The 21,728-nt window shown below is 47.5% G+C and overlaps 1 protein-coding gene across 1 annotated transcript in view; it reads right to left on the bottom strand.

Moving 5' to 3' along the window:
• Positions 1-21,728, bottom strand: part of GALNS (galactosamine (N-acetyl)-6-sulfatase) — a 41,115-nt gene that overhangs the window by 11,610 nt on the left and 7,777 nt on the right. Inside the window, exons 7-12 of the mRNA XM_056500904.1 lie at positions 21,527-21,654; positions 20,705-20,844; positions 19,436-19,539; positions 13,064-13,200; positions 10,535-10,637; positions 3,349-3,470 (exon numbers count right to left, since the gene is read on the bottom strand). Of these exons, the coding sequence (XP_056356879.1) occupies positions 3,349-3,470; positions 10,535-10,637; positions 13,064-13,200; positions 19,436-19,539; positions 20,705-20,844; positions 21,527-21,654 (734 nt within the window). The remainder of the gene's footprint in view (positions 1-3,348; positions 3,471-10,534; positions 10,638-13,063; positions 13,201-19,435; positions 19,540-20,704; positions 20,845-21,526; positions 21,655-21,728) is intronic.

Below are 21,728 nucleotides of genomic sequence, written 5' to 3'. Positions count from 1 at the left end.
TGGATATTGGGCACTATTTGTTCCCTGTGGGGTGGGAGGCCCTGGCACAGGTGCCCAGAGCAGCTGTGGCTGCCCCTGGATCCCTGCAGTGCCCAAGGCCAGGCTGGATGGGGCTGGAGCAGCTGGGACAGTGGGAGGTGTCCCCATGGCAGGGGTGGCACTGGATGAGCTTTCAGACCCCTTCAAACCCAAACCATTCCAGGATTCCACAGCATTTCAAGGCAAAGGAGCAAACACAACTGTGTCCCTTGGCAGGTGATGGGGGGATCCAGCCACGTGCAGAGGGGCAGCAGCAGCAGAGAGGGCCCAGCCATGCTGGGAGGGGCTGTTCAGAGCAGGTGCTCAGCACTGCCAGGACCTGTCCCCAGCACCCTGCCAGGACCTGCCTGAGCAGTTTCTCACTGCATGGGAAGTGCTCCGTGGGAGTCCTGCTGGGGTTTTCTGCAGGCTCCAGGAAATGCAGGGAACAGTGTGAGGAAGAGGAAGGACTTGTTCTCCTCACCAAGAATCCCAGGGAGCTGAACATGGTCCCTGCTGGGTTTTGCACTTTCAGGGATCCCTTTAGCAGCCACTTCAACAAAGACTGAAAAGCTTTGTTTGGTTTTTGGAAAAATGGGTTATTTCTATCCACTCATCTTCCTAATATAGAACATCAATCATGGATTGGTTTGGGTGGGAAGAGACCTTAAAATCCATCTCATTCCAACCCCCATGAGATGACCCAAATAGTGCTGGGCTTGGCAGGGCCAGGTTAATGGCACTTGATGGTCCTAAGGCTCCAATCTAAATATTTATTATTATATATTAAATAGTATTTATTAATAATATTAAATATTCCCTGAATCTATACAATTGCAGCCTTGAAGAATTCTCTGTGTGCCCTGCACGTGCAGTGTCCCAACCCTGCAAGTCAGGGGTGCTGCTGCTGATTCCTGGGATTCCCTGGCTCTGAAATCCCAAATGTAGAAGCAGCAAATCCCTCTGGAGGTGCCTGTGATGCCAGGCCCTCCTGAGCAGCAGTGACACCCACTGCTGGTGGCTCTGCACGTGACCCCACTCCAAACTCATTGTAAATCAAGAGAGATGACAGATTATTAAAACCATTTCAAGGGAGAAGAAAAGGCTGCACTAAGTAAGGAATAAATGTAATAAAAAGTGAGCAAAAGCAGGCAGGGAGAGCAGAGCCAGCACACAGGGACAGACAGATGCAGGCTGGGAGCAGGATGCTGGATTCCCTTTGGAGAAACATTAGTGTGGGGACTCCCAGCAGGCTCCCTGCCAAGGGGGATAATTAAGCTAAATAAAAATACACACCAGGAACAGCTCCACAAATGAGGATAATTTAATTACCACATTCGATAGAGGAGCCCCACTTCCCATGAGTTTTCCATTGTGACCAGAGAGGAGACAATAGCAGCAGAATGTGCTGGAGAAAGGAAGAGTGGTTTGCTAAAAAGAGGGTTTCTATTAGGGGCTGCATAATAAACACCAGCACAGCTCTCCATAATCGGGTCATAATCTTGCCATAAAATTCAATCAAGGCAACAGCTTGTGAATATCCAAAAAATCAATGCAACCATATGAGAAATGATTGCAGTTGGAGCCCTGGAATTTATTTCAGTGCTCACTCCACAGTGGAAGGAAGAGTGGAACCACAGGGAAGCAGGTGCTGCAAACACCTCTGAGGGCAGAGCTCCTCTGCCTCCAACCCACAGGAAACACAGAATCACAGAACCCCAAAATCACAGAGTATTTATGGTTGAGAGCTCCAGAGATCATCCAGTGCAATCCCCTGGCAGGGCAGGGTCACCTGGAGCAGGTGACAAAGGTGACACACACAGCAGGCAAGCTACAGTTCAGTTACTGCTATTCATTGTTTTGATTTTTGGAAAAAGAGATCATTTTTATACACTCATTTCCTAAAGCAGAATCACAGAATCCTGGAATGGTTGGGTTGGAAGGGACCTTAAAGCTCATCCAGTCCCCCCCTGCCATGGCAGGGACACTTCCCAGGCTGCTCCAAACCCCTTCCAGCCTGGCCTTGGGCACTGCCAGGGATCCAGGGGCAGCCACAGCTGCTCTGGGCACCTGTGCCAGGTCCTGCCACCCTCACAGGGAGGAATTTCTCCCAGTACCCCACCTGTTCCTGCCCTCTGGCAGTGGGAAGCCATTCCCTGTATCCTGGCACTCCAGGCCCTTGGGAAATAAAACAATTGTTAAACTGCCTGGCTCCCACCTGCAATCCCAGCCCACTTTAGTTTCACTGAGCTGTATTTACAGCCCTGGAGCTGCAGCTGTGCTTTGTTTATTAGTGCTGGAATGCAGTGGGAGCAGAGGTCCCAAAGAGCTTTACCCACTGCTGGTGCACCTCTAAAGTGCTCTGTTAAACCAGAGAGAATAGAAATATTTTCCCTTCCCTCCTCTCTCCAGTGAAAACACTCAGTGGACAGCACAGGCTCAGTTCCTCTGGAAGGAATGGGCTGAGTGTGTCCACTCAATTATTCCAAGCAGTTGAGTAATTGCAGCCCTGTCAGCTCAGGAAACATCTCTGCCTCTCCAGGCTGCTGCACAAACCCAGCTGTGGGCAGGCAGCCCCAGCAGCACTTGTTCCCTCTTGATTTATTTCCACACTCTCCCTGGCAGAGCCACTGCTGAGGGATGAGTGTCCCTGGATTTGCTGCAGGGAGGGAGGGAAGGAGGGAGGTGGGGACACCTTGGCAGTGTTTTTTTGGAGGTGGCAGGGTTCTTTGTGGGCTCTGCTGGCTGCTGGCTGCAGAAATCCTTGTGGGAATCTCTCAGGGCATGGTGTGTGCCAGAGATAAATATTACAATAGCAGGCTTAGAGGAAAATGGATCAGACAGCCAGGAGAGCCCGAGGAAGGAGCAGGACTGGGCACAAAGTCCTCTTGCTAAAGACCCTCTGGAGAAGCTCCTTCAGCTGGGGAAGGAGACTGGAAGGTTACCAGTCTGCCCTGCAGATTCCAGCACCACACAGCACTGGCTGTTTCTCCCCTGGCCCCAAAACTCCCAGCTCCAAGGCACAGCTCTCCCCAGCAGCTGTGTTTGAATGTGCTGCACTCAGCCCTGTCCTGTCCAAAAATTGGTGTTTTCCTCCTCCCCAAGAGGACACAGAACAGGAACAGCCAGGCTGACAAGGCCATGTGCACAGCCATCTCACCTGACCACCAAAACAAGGTTTGGTCCTTTCCTTTTGAGAAAATGCCATAATTTCCCAGCACAGCTTTCTGGGACAGTTTATAAGCAGATTTCAAGAACCAGCTATAAAAGCAAATAAATCTTGAACACTGACACTGCTGAGCTTTCATGAAACCCCATGAAGTGGCTCACCTTAAAGGGTACTTCTCACCAGGGTCCCTGCCCAGGTGGAAGAGCAGGGGCAGGTAAGTGTGCTCCTCCTGGGTGTGTGTTGTCACTCCAGCCACACTCTGGCCAGGACAGAAATCAATGCCCTGCAGGAAAAAGAAGAGAGGTCATCAAAGCTGATGCAGCAAAGCTTGAATTGATGCCACTTCTCTCCAGCAAAACACCTACAAAGCTCAGGATTATTTTAAACCACTTCAATCTCCAATACACACTCTGAGCTGGTGGGGTAAAATAAGGTAAGTGGTGTTGCACTGACACAAGAGCTGAAGCAAGGCTGTGCCTTCTTGTTTTATAAAAATATAATCCAAATAAAATATTCATTCAAATGAAATGGCAGAACAAAAGGCAAAGAGGTGGAAGCTTTTAATCATAAAAATTCTGCATGTGGAAAGGATTTTCTGGCTTTGGAAGGTCCCAGGAAGATGGGATCACTTGGCACTTCTGATCAAAACCAAAACCCCAGGAGAGACCTCCAGACCCCCTGAGAGGCAGCAGGCACCTGAAAACTCCCCTGCCTGCACCTGAAGGATAAATTTCTCTCAGAAATGAAGCAAATCTGGTTAATTTTATAAACACTGGTGTGTTCTCAATTTGATTCATGGCAAGCTGGTATTGAGGGATTCACCTGGGCAGGACAGCGGGGATGGAAATGCTGCAGGAAGTGGAGACACTCCCACATTCCTGTCTGTGACATCTGTGGGGGCACAAGGTGGGATTTTCCCTGGGTTTGAAGGGCACAGCTCCTGGCAATCTCCCAGGGAAGCAGCTGGGAGCAGCAAGGGTTAAGTGCTCACTGGGCACTGGAGCTGCCAGCTCCATCTGCCCCCAGCCCTGATGTGCCAGCTGGGAGCTCCCTAATTCCCTAATCCCTGCCCTGCAGCCTCCAGGGCCACCAGAGCCCATTTAAACCCTGGCAAGAGCCAAAAATGCAAAACTCATTTCCCTGGGCAGGCAATAAAGCAGAGCCCCCCCAGCCCAGCCCAGCCCAGCCCAGCAAGGCCTGGCCCCAACTGGACTTGTTAAAGCTGAATTTTACAATTCCAGCTCCCACGCTGCTCCTCACAATCCCAAAGTGCCCTGAGACAGGGAGAGCAGCTAAATGGGAATGTTTCAATGGAAGTGGGAAAGCAGCTGCAGCATTTGCTTAGAAAACAAACTGAAAAGGCTCTCTACAGATGTTGGTAGGATTTGATTGGCAAACAATTTTCTAAAAATACCCCGTGTTTTTAATGGACAGCTGGTCAGTGGAGCAGTTAATATTCTGCTTTTCAATAAAGCAAGAAGTTTAGAAGCCCATGAAATCCCATTTATCTGCACAGGGCTATAGATTCCTGAATCACTGACTGGAAAAATAAGGGAGTTGCTTGATAGGTTGGAGTGGCCCTACCAATAATGGACTTTAAATGGATATAAAACTGATTGACCTTCCCACCCTGTGATGCCACAGGCCTCTGAAACACACAGGGAAAAGAGATTTTTGTGGGCTTTTTTTTTTCCCCACAAAAGGACCAGTTAATGAAAAGGTATCAAAGCCTCCATAACATCCAAATTATAATTTGGATGCAAATCAAACAAGCAATTTAATTAAGAGCCTGCTAATTGGTACAATGCTCCTTGCTGCAAATGCTTCAGTGTGAAAGATTTTCCTCTCTTGGGTGTTTGTTTAGACATTGCTCTGTTTCTGTTTTATCTTGTGTTTCCTAGGAAATCCTTGTAGCCCAGACTCCACAACACAATCCCAAAGATTCCCAGGAAAGAAAGTGCTGGGACAATCTGCCTAAAGCCACCAGCTCAAAGGTACCTGTCATTCCAATTTAAGCACCCTCCTGAAAAGCAATCTAGTAGAGAAAAGTCAAATAAATAAATTAATAGGTAAATAAATAAAACCCCCAAGAATACCATTTTAGGACATTTCTAAGGCATTCCAACTTTATTCCTGTAAATAAAATGGAATATTGCTATTTTTATGTACTCTGTGAGTCAATACTTAACCTGCAGAGAGAATCTCAAGGATTTTCTATTCATCAGCAAATGAGTAAAGCAAAATATAAATATATAAAATTCAATATTATTTATTTTGTATAGGTAGGTCTGGTGATGTCTGGAGCTGGAAAAGAGCCAAGAGCCATCTAAGCCTGTCCTACCCACCAGGATAACACCACCCAAACCCACTCTGCTGTTACCCTGAAAGCTCTTTATTGTCAGATTGGTCACAGCAATATGCAGGGATCATAATTTCCTAATTTTTGTCCCTGCTCCCTGTCCAAGGTAATGACTGGAGGGGTTCAGGGAAGGACTGGATGTCACAGGTTGGATCCATGACCCTGCAGGGCTTTTCCAGCCTCCAGGATTCTGGGATTTGCAGGGCTCACTGATCAAACACAGCACAAAGGTCACTCCTTGTGCTCCAGCAAACCCTTGGAGCTTCTCTGCTCCATCACAAAAGCCTGAAATCCAAACCAGAAGCATCTCCTGCCTTCTAAGGGAGCATCAGGAACAGCCCAGCTCTTACTACAGAAACCTGTTTGCTGCCGGACAGATTCCAACAATCCTTTCTCCAATTATCCTGATTAAAGCACAACATTCCCTGCCCACCAGGTGAGCCTTACAGCCACCACCATCCCTGTCCTTCTCAGCAGCCACACACCCCGGCTTGTTTTCCCATCCCTGGGATGCAGCAGCCTGGGTTGCACAGCTTTCATTTCCAGAGCAAATGGCCCACAGATGCTGTGTCAATATAGACATGAGACAAACACAGCCGGCTGCCAGTGTGGGCTGGCGGCCAAGAGATGGAATCACCGCTTGTGTTAACGGGAGCCCTCTGGCAATGGCTCAGCCTGGCTCCAGCCCAGCCTCCTGCTCCGGCAGCACCACCCGGGCACCTCGAGCAGCTCCACGTGCAGCTGCTGATTAAATCCTGCTAATAATAACTGCACAGGTAATAACTGCACAGCGTCCTTGCCCTCCCGGCCATTCCCGGTGAAATCATCCTCAGCTCCAAGTGTGGGTGCCGAACTTCAAGCCCGTGCTCCTAAGAAAAGGTTTCTAATGCGTTAAGAGGCTGAAGAGCCCCCGGAGATGAGCAGCCCCGGGAGATGGGGAGCGCAGCGGCCCCGATCGATGCTGCTCCGAGCAGCACAATGAAATGTCATTATCGGTGAGGTTCTACTTGACTTCACACGCCGGCACAGAAAAGGCTCGATCGATCCCTTCAGGTGGAGGAGAAGGGCAATGCCGAGCCCGGCTGCGATACCCCCGTGGCATTTCTCATTGAAACAATAGCGGCGGCCGCCGGCGCCTCCTTCCGAGTCACCGAGCGCCCGAGGAGTCCCAGCGCGGCTCCCGGGAAGGTTCATGTTATCAGCCCCTCTCCCACAACCAAATCCGCGGGTTTTCCTTCGTTATTTTTTCCCCCCTTCTTGCATCAGCGCTCTTGGGAGGCACAAGGGTGGCTCAGTGCTGGGTGCTCTTGGTGGCAGGCAGAGAAAAGGAAATTTCCTTTCTCCTGCTACCTCCCATTCTTGCCTCCTCTGCACAGCACTAAACCAGGAAATTCCTGAGGACTTGCTGCTTACTCTGGTAAATTTATAGAAAACACTTATTTTTCCCCCTTTTCAGATACCTGCTTTCAAAAACCCCAGCATTTTACAGGTGACTGACAGTAAAAGTGCTGTGTGTTTTCACTGTCCAAGAGGGATCTCCCCAGGTTTATCCCTGGTTTATCCCCACTTCTCCCTTTGCTCCTGCACACATGGCTATTTTTATCACTGCTGATTTTTGCTACAAGGGAAAGAAAGGTGAACAACAATGGAAAAGCTTGATATCCACCAGTCCTGGAGCACCAGGGACTCAGCCTGTGTGCAGGAGGGAGATTTTTCTACCTCTATCAAACTGTTTAAAAATACAAACACATTTTTCAAGTCAGGCTTCCTTTCATCTCTCTCTGTCCCATTTATCACCTCTTGAATGTCAGAGATGTCAAATTATGTAAACATGAGCCACCTATATAGATGGAAGGCAGGTAAACAGCTCCAAATAAGCATCCTGTGCAATCCTCAGGGAAAATGTCCCACAAAATGCTTGCTCCCATTTGATTCTGTGGAAAGAGCCTTCCCTTCATGCTTTCAAGAGACCACCCCCTCAAGAATCAAAAAAATCCAGTTAATCCAGCAGAAAAAGCAGCATCTAGGTATCCTCCAGGACTGACAGAGACTACAAGACTTCCTGGCAGGAGTCAGACTAGAAAAATAAAAGTGCTTGGGGGTTAAAAAAAAAACAAACAAAACCTGGGAAGAACAGAAGAGCACAATTCATCTGTGTGTCAGATGACAAGTTCCTAATCCCAGGCCATAAGGCAGAGGATGCAGACCAGTAAGGGCATGTTGCTGTCATGGGACTGGAGGATGACTGCAGAGCTGTGTGCTGCCTGCATGGGATGTTTCCAGAGTAAATATTCCAGTGCCAGATGGAGAGGAGCCCTCAGAGCCCTGTTCTGCTCTGCTAGGCTGTGCTTTCTGCAGGCTGTGTCTCCCTGGTACATTTTTATTTGTGTGCACATCCTTTATGACTGAACCAACTCACACCCCAGCCAAACACAGCTTTCCAGGTGAGGGGCCACATCCTCCCCCACCATCCTGGTCATCCCAAACAGATCCAGGACAGGCACCAGCTCCCCATTTTCCAGTGGCAGCATGAAAATGGGCTCCTGGCTGCATTAGTGAGATAATCTCATCTGAAAGTTGAATAAAAATGTGGATTAAACCCAGGGCAATTTTTCTGTATCAGTGATTTTCCACACAGTCAATTAGCAAGGGAATTCTGAAAGTGAAAGGAGAGCTGGCTAAACCCTGTCTGTAAAAATCATGAAATATTCACCTACCCATAAAACAAACCTCTTCAAATTGTACAGGCAGCTGTTTTGCCACACCTGGCCAGCTTCAGCTCCCTTTCCAATGGGTGACAAGAAACCCCCATATTCCAGGTCTGACTGGGACCTGCACACAGAGTTTCATGTCTGGAAGTCTCACTGGATTCACAAGGACAGACCTCTACAGACCATACAATTAACAAACCCTCATTAGCTGGAGTTCCACTGGGATGGCAAATCAACCCTACTGAACAAACAGGCCAACAGTCAGAATTCCAAATGCCACAGATGTGCATGGATTTATAGTTGTTTTTCAAATGGAATTAGCAAACAAAGTGGCCTTTCTGATTCCAGAGTCCAATATCAACACAGCTGGGAAGCCCAGTCACTGAAAGAGGGAACTGTGCTGTAAGGTGAGCTTAGAAACTCCTCCAGCAGGGCTGGGAACTGTGGAACTGCTCTGCATTCTGATTTATTTCTATTTTTAAACTTGTGAGGTTTGTAATTAATGGCTCGAGGACATGAGGAGAATTGGAACAAATCTCAGCCTCAGCTTCCTCTGCATGTTGTTAATGGCTGCTCTGGCCACTAATGTGCTCCAATTTTCCCCACATCAAGCTCATGTGATCCAAGCTGCAGGAAAGAGAGTGGATTTGTAATCATCTCTCTGATGTACAGGATAATTGCTGACTTTTATCAGACAGCAGTTAAACAAAGACTTGGAAAGAAATAAATATTCCTTAATTGCAGCACTGCCACTGCTCACAGTGGGAGAGGCTCTGGAAGGAGTAGCTGGTCCCCATTATCACTGTTACACACTCAGGGCTGTAGGAATGAGTTGAGTTCTGTGCAGGGATTTATTTCTTTCCCAACTGGAAGTGTGGGTATGTGCTTTTATCACCAGGGAGAGCAAGAATTCTTGTGGGAAGAGCAGGAGGCCACCCCTACACCCAAACACACAGAGGAGCTCCCAGGGAAAACCCTCCACGGGTGATAAACAGGTTTTACTCACACACAAGACAAATAAATGATCTCATTTTATCTGTGTGCAATTAGCACTGAGACAGAGCATAAAATACATTTCTAGAGCCAACTTTCCTTTCCTCCTTGCTGCCTGTAAAACAAGCTTTGACTCCTGAAGCACTGCAGTCTGAAAAAAGACAAACACACACATTTCCAGCCCTGAATGGAAATTACTTCCTTGGAGCTGAAGCTTCCTTCTACCCCCAGGACATCCCAGTGAAAGAATCCCTGCCCTTTTATATCCACAAATGTCACCAGCACTTAGTTCTGCACCTGTGATGCCTTGAGGACCTTCCACAGGTTCAAACAAACAAACAAAAAAAAAAGCATAAAAAAAAATAAATCATGGAAACAATTCCTCCCCAAGCCCAGGCTGCTGTCAGGATTGCTGAGAGCTCTGGGCTCCTGTCTGAAGGGATCTGCAGCAAGGCACACGTGTGAAGCTGCCACTCAGCAAATGCCCCAGAGTTCAGAGCCAAGAAAGACACAAAAAGAAAAGGAAATAATGGTGCTTAACATGTGTGATCAGCCAGGAAATAAATAAAATAAATTAAATGTTACACATAGTGTGATGTGGGCTCACAGAAGTGCTGATAACAGATTAAACACATTGATTTTACTGTTTTCAACCACTGTGCCTTGCCTACAGCTTTCCTTTTAAACCATCACAAACCCAAAAAGTTTCAGTTCAATAGTTCAAAATGGATGTTTTGTCCCAGGAATTGTGAGACTCTTGGTCAGTGTGGCATCAGGCTCCAGACTTTTCCAGAATCATGGAATATCCTGAGTTGGAAGGGAACTCAAAAGGATCAGGGAGTCCAACCATAGGTGAGAATCTAAAAGCTCAGAATTCAGCAGGGAAGGTTTAATATTAAGGAGAATTAAGTGTTGATTAAAGGGAGCATCCCTCAGAAGAACCTGGAATTTGCTCATTTTCCTCTCTTTGTCCCTGATTTCAGGAGTCACTTCAGTTTTTTTAGGATCATGGAATTATTTAGGTTGGAATATCCTCTAAGATAATTGTTCTCCCAGCACCACCAACCCATGCCCCAAGTGCCACATCCATACTGCTGTTAAATAGGGGGGTTGGGACTCCACCACCTCCCTGGGCAGCTGGACAGCCCTTTTGGGGCAGAAATATTCCTGATATCCAGCAGAAACCTGCACAGCAGCTCTGGGAGCTCAGAGGACACTGAAGCATTGAAAGGGTGCCTGTCCCCAGGATCCCAGTGACTCCAGGACAGGTCCCTGTGCCATTACCTTGCTGTGCTCCTCCTGGGAGTTGCTCCAGGTCCAGTAGTGAGCTTTGTAAAGCCCAGCTCTCACTGCCATCAGCTCGTTGCCACGATAATAGAAAATGGGCCTGGAAGGAGAGCAGAGCTGCATGAGAAACACCAAGAGCCCAGCCCAGCCTCCTGATAAGGGCCACAAACCCCTTAATGGCATCCCACTTCCCATGTGGATATCAGGCAGGAACAGGCTGCCTCCTAATAGTCTCCTCTGCAAGGTTTTCAATTAACATTTCTTAAAGTGTTCATCAAGTTGAGAGCTCACACGGTGCAAGAATGAAACATTATCCAGCTTGGCTGCCAGTGATTGTTAATCCTTGAACTCTCAGCCCCTGGGATTTCCTCTGGAGCGTGGCAGTTCCAATGTCAAACAGCTCTCAAGTGCCTGGCTGGGAGGGAAAAGTGGAATTCAGGGGCTCTGGGATGCTCAGGCTGCTGTTCCCAGCTCTGCCAGTGTCACACAGGCAGGGTGGCCACGAGGACACCAGATGCTGGATGACATCTCTGAGAAACTCCACATGGAAAAACCTGGCAGCCAGACATGCTGTGTTTTTAATTCCTCTCCATCTTTCCCCCTCAAACCTCACTTTGCAGCATGTAAACAGGCTGCTAAAGCTGCATTTGTTCCCAGAGGTTTCCCTCATTAATCATTCATCCAGGAAATGCATCTCGCTCGCTGCATCTGTGCTGCTCCCTGGGCATCCCAGCAAAGTTCCTGTTGGTTTTCCCAATAAAACACTCCTGGATTTTTGGAGGGAACAGCACAGAATTATACTGGAAGGGACTATCTGCAGAAGAGGGGTTGATTTGTTGGTGCAGCTCCTCTCTCCAGCTCTTTTGGGTTGCTGAGGGTGGAGCTGTTTGTCACTGTCTGGGGGAACCTTTGTCTTTCCCTCTCAAATGCCACTCCAACGACTCACTCTGGTGATGCCACCTGGAAAAACCTGCCCCTAAATGCAAGGTGAAATTTAAATATCCCTGTCTGAATGACAGGAGTGGCTCAGAGCTCTTTCAGCCTCACAGCAACAATGAGCCTCCCTCCTTTGTCACCAAGAGCTGTCACCAGGAACAAAGGGGAAACAAGTTTGTCACCAGGAACAAAGGGAGAACAGTTTGGTCCCCAGGAAAAAGGGGAAGCTGCTCCCAGAAAATCCCATTCTTGCATCCTTAACACACCTGGAAGTGAAATAAAGGCAGCAAGAGAGACCTGCCAAAGTGCACAGCTGATCTAAACCAGTGCCATCAACAAAACCTCCCAAAAAATATTCCACACACCACTCCAGTCTCCTTTTCCTTGCCATCAACAGCCAATATTTGACCAGTTATTATGTGCCTCCCTGACTGAAGGTTTTAGGGTTTTCCTTTTAAAAAAATACGTTTTCTCCTCTGAAGGAGAATTCCAGCTTGTACTCAATATTCTGATATAAATTATTTCTTTCCCCCACCTCCATTCACTTTTTCCTTTTTAAGCTTAAAGAACACAACAACTGCATCTCCTGGAAAGGTTTTGGGGGGCTGTGAAAGCTTTGTCCTGGTCATGTCTAGGGGGCAAAAAAAAAAAAGGAAGCAAAAAAAAAAGGAAAAAAGCCACAATGTGGTTTGAGTGTAACAGAAACAAGGGGTTGGTGACTGCACTGAAATTCCTTTTTAAAACAACAAAGAAACTTTCCAAACTTCCAGAAGAAGGAAGCCAGGCTGTGTTTGAGGAGCCTGCAAGGCTCTTGGCAGGTAACACTCAGGTGTGCTCCTTGCTTAACAGGCACAAAAGGAATTTCACAGCACAAAGGCTCTCATCCAACAAGGAAAAGAGCTCCAAAAATGTTTTCCATGCTTAAGTTTCCCTGCTATCTCCCAAAGAATATGATTGTAGTCAGATTTCCCAGGCTGCCAAATTCCTCACCAAAATCCCAGCCCCAAGACCTCTCCTGACCTCTGACACTTCCAATAAAATTTTGTTGGCAGGATTTGCTGTCAGGTCTTGGTGCCTGTGCCCAAGAGCTGACAGTACATAAAGATTCTGGGTTTTTCACCCAAATCTATCCCTGCAGAAGCATTCCCAGATCCAGGACTTTGGGAAGAGGATTTTCCTGGTGTTTCCAGGTCCTCTGCAGCAGCACATCCTTCACCTCCCAGCCCTGCAGCAGGACAAGGACCCAGCACACTCTGGGCAGCTTCTGCAGTGATAAATAATGGATTTTCCCCTAGCCAGGCTCCAGTTCTCAGGCTTTTATCTCCTCTCCTGCCATATGTTGTTCCAGGGATCCCTGCTAACCCTGTGACATTTTCATCTGTCCCCAGGCTCCACTGTATGGCAACATGCCACATGTCAGGAATTCCCACCTCAGCTTGTTCCAGCAGAGCAGGAGCTCAGTGGGAAACATCCATTCACTTTACATTAAATACTTGTGAGCTGGTGTTAAAAAAAACCAACAAAACCAGCCCCAAATTTGGCATCCCTTCAGGCAGGAGCAGGGCTGGCAGCTCTGGGATAATCACTGACCTGTCAATTAGCTTGCCCTGCAGGAGGGCAGGTAAAAGGTCGATGCCATCAATCTGTCTGTCACTGGGAGGCTGCAGACCCGCCAGGGAGAGGCTGGTGCTGAACAGATCCATCACACTGCCCAGCTGATGGCTGACCTGCAACAAAACAATCAACAGAAACACATCTGCAAAGAGCCCTTCAGGAAAATCTATATGGAAACAGGTTCCCTCCAAAGCTCCCTGAAAACCTCTCCCTTTTCAGTGCTGCAGTCACCAGCAAACTGCTCTGAAAACAATAAAGCAAAGGAAACAATTCCTATTTCTCCACTTCCAGGGAGAATTTCATTTTGATTCTTTTTTTTTTTTTCCATTTTCCTCTCCCTCTCCTCACTCCTGTGTGTCCCTTTTCCAGGCATGTGTTGTCACAGGGCTCAACTTAATTTAGCAAATTCCAGCTCATCTGTGGATTGAAAAATCAGCACTTACACCAAGGGAAAAAAAAAAGTCCTTGATTTGTTCCCTTCTCCAGGTCATCTCTGGAGTCCAGAATACCCTGAGAGAGTTCCCAGAAAGCACAGGGATAGATGGATAATAACAAAAAGAGCCTGATGACTTCATCTGCAAACCATTTCCAACAATTCAAGAACTGTAAAGTCGTGGTATTTTTAGTCCATATTTTAATAAGGGAGAAAAACATCTGGGTTTGGCTTCAATGGAGATGTGCAAGGGGTTTTTTTCCATTTTTCCTTACTTGGAGCCATACTCATCTCTATGCTCTTAATTATTTATATTTTAAAACCCTACAAAGTCTGTTCTGCCTGATTCTTTCTGAGTCTTTGCTCCCTCCCTGATTGTGGGAGCTGTTGCAGGGTGTTTAATTAGTGACACACTCAGTTAAAGCAGATACTGCCAGATCAGGAGCACCAGGATGCACAAGATGTGACAGGAAAAGAGCATTTTCAGCCACAGCACTTGTTGGGAAACAAGAAACCATCAGACACAACCCCACAGCTGTGAGTACCAAAGCACTTTCTGCCTAAAATCCAAGTCCAATCCCAACAGAACAATGTTGGGACTATAAAAAGACTTTTAACCTCTGATTCTTCTACTCACAAACAGACCCTCAGCATCTAAGCTGACACAAATTATTTAAATGCAACAAATGATGACATGAGAAAGGAATTTTTGTGAGATGCTGGCTCAAAAATAAAGGAAAAAAAAGGGATACTAAACCTTGTATTAAGAGGCTGGGCTGAACAAAGTCAACACAAAGGAAGAATTAAGAAATTTGAAAAAAAAAGAACTGGAGAAAGCAACATGCAGGGGCCTAATTACAAGTTTAACATTACAATATCACATTACTTGATTACAGTCATTTCAATTTTTAATGGCTTTCATTCATCAGGAGGTGTTGGCAGGAACACATCTTATTAAAGCTGCATGCAAGAATCCTGCCACAATTCCTAGGGAGGAAACAAAGTGCAAAGCTTGAAGCACAAGAGGAAACCTGGCTGTGGGAATCCCTGGGAAAGCAGCTGGACCAGCTGACCAACACCAAAGGTCCTGAGCTCAGCATCTATCCCTGGCCACTGCCTGGGAAAGGTCCTGCTCAGCCTGGCCTGGGGACAGGGACAAAGGGAGAGGTTTCCCAGAGAAGCTGTGGCTGCCCCAGCTCTGGAAGTGCTCAAGGCCAGCTCGGATGGAAATTAGAGAACATTTATTTCTTATTTTACTGCAGCCTTTTCCTCTCTTGGAGATGATTGCAATCATCAGTCCCACCTTCCTGCTCCAGCAGGGCCATCCCAGAGCACAGGATGCTCCAGGCAGGTCTGGGATGTCTCCTGAGGGAGCTCCACACCCACCCTGGGCACAGAGGAAACAATCTCTGCCCCATGTCCAGGTGGGAATCCCTGAGATCAGCTCCTGCCCATCCCTCCTGTGCCCTGGCAGCAGAGCCTGGGTCCTGCTCTGCCTTTCCCTGCAGCAGGACATTCCTGAGGTCCCCCTGAGCACAGGGACATGGCTGAGGTCCCTCTGAGCACAGGGACATTCCTGAGGTCCCTCTGAGCACAGGGACATGGCTGAGGTCCCCTGTGAGCACAGGGACATGGCTGAGGTCCCTCTGAGCACAGGGACATTCCTGAGGTCCCTGTGAGCACCAGGACATGTCTGAGGTCCCCCTGAGCACAGGGACATGGCTGAGGTCCCCTGTGAGCACAGGGACATTCCTGAGGTCCCCTGTGAGCACAAGGACATGGCTGAGGTCCCCTGTGAGCACAGGGACATGGCTGAGGTCCCCCTGAGCACAAGGACATGGCTGAGGTCCCCCTGAGCACAGGGACATGGCTGAGGTCCCCTGTGAGCACAGGGACATTCCTGAGGTCCCCTGTGAGCACAAGGACATGGCTGAGGTCCCCTGTGAGCACAGGGACATGGCTGAGGTCCCCTGTGAGCACAGGGACATGGCTGAGGTCCCCCTGAGCACAAGGACATGGCTGAGGTCCCCCTGAGCACAGGGACATTCCTGAGGTCCCTGTGAGCACCAGGACATGTCTGAGGTCCCTCTGAGCACAGGGACATGGCTGAGGTCCCTCTGAGCATAGGGACATTCCTGAGGTCCCTCTGAGCACAGGGACATGGCTGAGGTCCCCCTGAGCCCTGTCCCCCCAGGCTGGGCAGTCTCAGGCTGAAGTTCAGGCCATGAGCAGCTCCCATCCCTCGTGGGCTCCTCCCACCCCAGGAGCAGCCCCTGGCTGAGCCCTTTGGCAATCAGAGCTCTCACAATTTCCCCATCTCATCCCAAAGTCACTTTTCCTGCTGTGGCTCTGTCCCTGTGCCTCAATCTTTTGATAAGAGGCAATCACTGACCCTGGGCTCGTGCCTTTAATGTCACCTCATTTATCCAGAGCGTGGGGACAATCCTGGGGGGCCACCATGCTCCCCTTGTCCTGGCCCTTATTAACCAGCACCAGATGTAGATGACTCTCTTTAATCATCCAATTACGTTCCTGGTCTCAGACAACATTTTTGCCATGAAGCAGAGAAAACTTCTTAAGGAAATTAAATGCCCATGCCACAGCCACTTGGATTTATCTGTGCTCTGCAGCACCACATTGAAGAAGGAAAAAAATAAAAAAAAATAAAAAAGGTTAATATTTCTATAAAACTTTGAAGTATTTTCAGAGAAAAAATAAAAAAAATACCATTTTTCTCCTGTCAACAGGGCTCTTTCATTCTAGTTGCTTTTCCCCTTTTTTTTTTTTTTACCAAGAAAAGAAAAAGAAAAATCCAGAGAGGGCAACAGCCCAGAGAAAATAAATAATATATAAAGGGAGGGAGATCAGATATTGCTGTATCAGTGAGGAACAGCCGGGATTACGCACGTAAGGACGGATTTTTTTCCCCCTCCTCCCCCCCACTTCTTTTTAATAAACTCTCAGTATCCACACAACGTCTTTAAGAAAATGAAATCCTTTTGCTGTGGGCCATGGTGCTGGAAGAAATAGTCCCCAGTGCTGTTATCAGTGCTTTCAAGCTTTAACTCTGAATCAAAGGCGACAATTAATAAAGTCGCCCCCGCCAGGAATGGAAAGGAGGAAAGCTAAATATTTGAAACTGGGTGAACAAATGTCAGGGTGTTTTTAAATAAAATCCTTTTACAGTTATCACAGCGAGCAGACCTGATATCCCTGTCTAATTCAATTTCAATTTGTGCCCCATGGGAGATAGGGAAGAAAAGGTTGCAATGCTGTCTTTGGGTTGATATGTTCTTTTCTCCTTCAGGAAGCAGGCACGAGAGAGGAAGGGGAGGAGGGTGAGGGGAGAGAGGAGGAGGATTCAAATACCAATAGAATATGATTTTTTTTTTTTTTCTCCAGCTGGATCCTTCCAGAAGGCAGATGTGATGTGGGGAATGTTGAAACGCTGATTTGTTGTGAATTCACCTGGAAAACGGAGCCGAGGAGGGAAGTGCAGCCAGGCTGTTTGTGTGGGAATAAATATTCCTGCTGGGGGAGCAGAACTCACTGAGTGTTGATGCCAAGAGCAACACACACTCCTGAGGCATCTCTTCCCCTCCAAAAACCTGCAAACCAGCCAACTGCACCAATTATCCCAGTTCCACAGAGAGCCTGGCAGGTGCTCCCACCCTGTCCCCTCACTGCCTGTGTTTAGATTGAGGTGCTCCTTTATTCCATAAATATGCTCTTCAATAAATTAAAATTAAAAAAAAAAAAAACAACTACCCAGCCTTATGTATTAACAGAATTATTAACAAACTGCCAGGCAGAATCATGGAATGGTTTGGGTTGGAAGGGACCTGAAAGCTGATCTAGTCCACCCCTGCCATGGCAGGGACACCTTCCACTGTCCCAGGCTGCTCCAAGCCCCATCCAAGGATCCAGGGGCAGCCACAGCTGCTCTGGGCACCTTCCCCACCCTTCCAGGGAGGAATTCCTTCCCAGTATCCCATCTAACCCTCCCTCTGGCACTGGGAGGCCATTCCCCTTTCTCCCAGCACTATCTGTCCATATAAAAAGTCCCTTTCTCTCCTTTTCCCAAGGCACTGGAAGGCTGCAGTGAGTTCTCCCTGGAGCATTCCCATCAGCAGAAGGAGCTTTCTACCCAATAACTGCATTTTACTGGCCAGAACACAAACTCTCCTTTCCTGGCTGCAGTTGCTCCACCTGAAACAGCTCCTGGCCCATCCCTTGCTCCTCAGATTGAAAGAAAAAAAAAAAAACTGCCCTGGGAGCAAACCCAGCCCAGGAAGGACTGGACCCTTCAGCTTTGTGCTGAAGTTTCCTTTGTTTCCTTCAACTCTTGAAAAGAAAGAGCACAGAGAGACTCTGAAGCAGCTTCCCCACATTTTACAGCTACTTGGAGAGCACAGGACTGAGGCTGAGCAGTTAAAATTCCTCCAGAGGATGGTGAAGCTATAGCAAGAAAAAAAAAAAGCCCAGAATGTAGTGGTGGACACAAGTCTCTCACCTGTGGTCAGGGCTGCTGAGGGAGCAGTGCTGGAGCCTCGAAGGCAAGAACACAAGCAGAAAACACAGGTGAGTTTCTATCACAGTTACTGAGCAGCAGCAGCAGATAAAGAGGATTTTTTTAGTTCAGCACGTGCTTAAGGGTGATACTGGCATGGTGGAGGAGGGATTTGGGGTGCATCCCAAAATCTGGGAGCTCCAGGCACAGCCCAGCCCACCCTGCACACACAGCTCTGCACAGCAATGGCCTTTCCCTGGAATTCAAGCAGCAGCTCCCAAAAGCTACCTGGGAGAGGGTCTCAGCCAGGAAGAAAAGAAGCAGGCACAAGGATTTCTCTCTCCTCCTGTTCTTAATTATCCTCAGAGTTACTACAATGGAAAGAATTTTTAAATTTGGGCATTTTCACCTCCCCATTTATAATGCATGTTTACTTTTAGCACATTATTTAGTTTGGACCCAGCAAACAAAACACTCAGCTGCAGTTTCATGTTCTCCTTTGCTAGCCCAGGGCTGTTGTACTTGGCTTGCAAAGGCTTTATGGAAATGTTTAAATTTAAACAAAAAGACTGTTTTCATTTCAAATTAGAAAAATAATAAACCATCCTTGGTAGGTTTGGTGAACTCTCGAAAAATAATGAAAGCAAACCACCCTCCTGCCCTCAGCTGCAGATCTGAGCTGCCTCATGGTCCCTCCTAAATGTAAATGATAAATTATCATTAGCCTGCCTCAATTAAACCACCCCAATGGAATGCAACTTCCACAAATGTTTTATTTATGACCAGTTTGCAGGCTGGAGCACGGTGCCCAGTTAATGAAGGATCACTTTCTGCAGGGCTCAGAGATGCTCACCAGGGGGAGGGGGCTGTGCTGTCCCTGTGATCCTGCAGAAGGATTGATTGCATCCTTCTGTAATGAGAGCTGGGACAAGGGGGGCTGCCAGTGCCACCGGGGGGTTGTTTTGAAGTGATCATATCTGCATTTGTGTACAGGCAGCACACAGCAATCATGTGGTGTCTGAACCTCTCTGAGTGGAACTTTCATCAAGCACCAAAGCGAGAGATGAGAGGGTCAAACCACTCAGTACCTCAGGGCATGGAGAGTGTGGGGAACAAATCCCTGCTCTTTACACTCCAATTTATTCAAACACATGAGCAATATAAAGGTCCAAAAGAGTGAAGGGTTTAAACAAGAGCAGACCCTGAGTGCTCACAGCAGAGCTGAGCACAGACCCTCTACATGTAAATTTGTATTAAAATGGCACCGATTTCTGAGGCAGCAGCAGCAGCTCCTCATTCACACAGATACCTGGATTTGGGTATACACAAATAGCTTGGGTTTGGTAAAGTGTGAAGCACAGCCCCCAGGGAGCTCCTCACTCCCCAGGTGCCCGGGCAGACTCACCCCTCCCGCGGGGATGTGGCCGGGCCACCAGGCAATCGCAGGTTCCCTCATGCCACCCTCGAAGGTGGTTTGTTTGCCACACAGGAAAGGTCCATTGCTTCCTCCTGGGGACAGAAACAAATCCTTAAACCCCACCAAACACCAGCATTTCCAAATGACTCTGTCACCCAGGCTGGTTTGAAATGAATTCTCATTTCTGCATGGATGCTTCTTCAAACAACATGGCCAGAGTTGGGTTTTTTGTCATTATTTCCTTGTTTGTTGTGTTGTGTTTTTGTTTTATTTTTTTCAATATCCATCTGTGCTGAAATTTTAGGAGCACAGGGAGAAAGTGGCAGTTAAACACACCTTGTTATCCACAACCAAATTAAAAACAAACCCCAAACAAACAGGAAATACCTCACTGGTGTTTTCCTTCCCTCTAAGGCTGTCTGTAACCAAAGGAAATCTGACACTTTCAGGCAGAAACAGCATTTTTCATAATGATTTAAAATTTTATAGCACCAGAACAATATTAGATGAAGGTGTAGAGTGAGGAAAAATAACCCTGCATTCCCTGAATGGTCACACTCAGAGATGGGCAAGGCTCTGCAGGAATATCTGGAGTTTGAACCCAGCCCTGGAGCTCAGCTGGCCAAGGAACAACCAGGGAGGTCTCATAACTGATTCCAGGTCACACAAAGTCAAAGCCAGTGGCTGAGCTGAAATCAGAACTCAGGTTACTCCTTGCTCTGTGGTTCAATAACCACAAACCAAGCCTGGCTCCAAAGAGAAGAGAGCAGGTTCTAAAATCAATTTGCAGTGATTTGTTTCAGAGAAACCATCACTTAAACAAAAGGAAATTTGTTAGGTAAAAAAAAAAACATTTCTCTTCTCAGTATTTTTCATGAGAGCTAAAAAATGAGGGACTCTTGAACTCACTCTAATTGCTCAGAAGGCTGAAATATGCATTTGGCAGATGGAGAGTAAACACCCTGCTAAGTTACTGAGCCTGGTTCTCAACAAATTACAGAATATTCCCTCCTGACAGTGAAATACACACAGGTAACAGTAACACTGGGGCAGGAAAAATTCCATTTGGCCAAGGCCACCTCCTCCACCAGTGACCAGAAGCACTGAACATAAATTATTCCAAACATAAACACTCTGTCTTTTGAGGCTTCTCCTAACTCACAACACAGACCCCACACACAGGGGCTTTTTTTCTCCTCAGAGAGAGAGATTTAAGCCTTGATTTCCCAAGGCCAGGTTTGTTCAGCTGAGCCTCACCTTGTCTGGGAGCTGAAATGAGAGCAGCCCCGTTGTCAGAGGTGAAAAACACAAAGGTGTTCTCACTGATCCCCAGCTGCTGGAGGTGCTTCAGGATCTTCCCAATGCTGTCATCAATCTCCCTCACAGCATCCCCATACCTGAGGCAAAAGGAGATGCAAAACACCCAAAGCAGCAAAAAAACAAAGGGTCAGCACAATGTGTTCAGTGGATTTAATTTGTACCTGTGCTGCAGAAATCCTTCTCATGCATCAGGTTTTCTGCTGTCACTGCAAACTTTTGTGTCTCTGGCCTGCAGAGAGCAGCTCCTCTGGGGTATTGAGGGTCAGGCTTTGCTCAGGTGGGAGCCAATCTTGGACAGAGAAATTCAGCCATAAAATTCACAAAGAGAGGCAAGCCCACCTTGCCATGCACTGGGAGGTAACAACATGGCTTTCCTCATGGTTAGAAACTCTTGGAAGTGCCTACAGAGCTCTTTGCCTCCTCCAAACTGCATTTTTAGGAGTGCTTTTCTATTTGCTGGTCTGATTTATAGGCTTTTAAAGCAGGCACTAATCATACAAAAGCCTTCTAAAAAATCATCTGTGCCACAGACAGCATTTCATCCCTCACCCAACTGGCAAAGGAGCTTAGAGCTCCCCTCCTCCCCTCGGGTCACGTGAGCTCCAATTCAGATTAAAGCCAAATTATAAAAGAACAATCCAAGCAAATAACACATTTCAGCACACACACACACACTTGAGGAGTGATCCATCCCCTTGGATCTACCAACCACTGCTCAGGCTGGCTGTGAATTAAAAGAACCCCAAAAGCAGAACTTACAGCCCTCTCTGACTCGTGCCCAGGAACTGCTTGGAGGCATAAACAGGAGCATGGGTGGCATCAATTGCCCAGTATAAAAAGAATGGTTGCTGGCTGGCCTGCTGCTTGCTAATAAAATCCAGAGCTTCCTGTAAACAATAAAAATGAATTTATCCTCTGCCATCGAGATTTCTCCAAAAAAAAAAAAAAAAAAAAAAAAAAA

Source organism: Oenanthe melanoleuca, chromosome 11 (assembly GCF_029582105.1).
Source record: "Oenanthe melanoleuca isolate GR-GAL-2019-014 chromosome 11, OMel1.0, whole genome shotgun sequence".
Classification (NCBI taxonomy): Eukaryota; Metazoa; Chordata; class Aves; order Passeriformes; family Muscicapidae; genus Oenanthe; species Oenanthe melanoleuca.
Note: the sequence above shows the minus strand (reverse complement) of the source record. Positions and strands in the feature narration are given on the sequence as shown.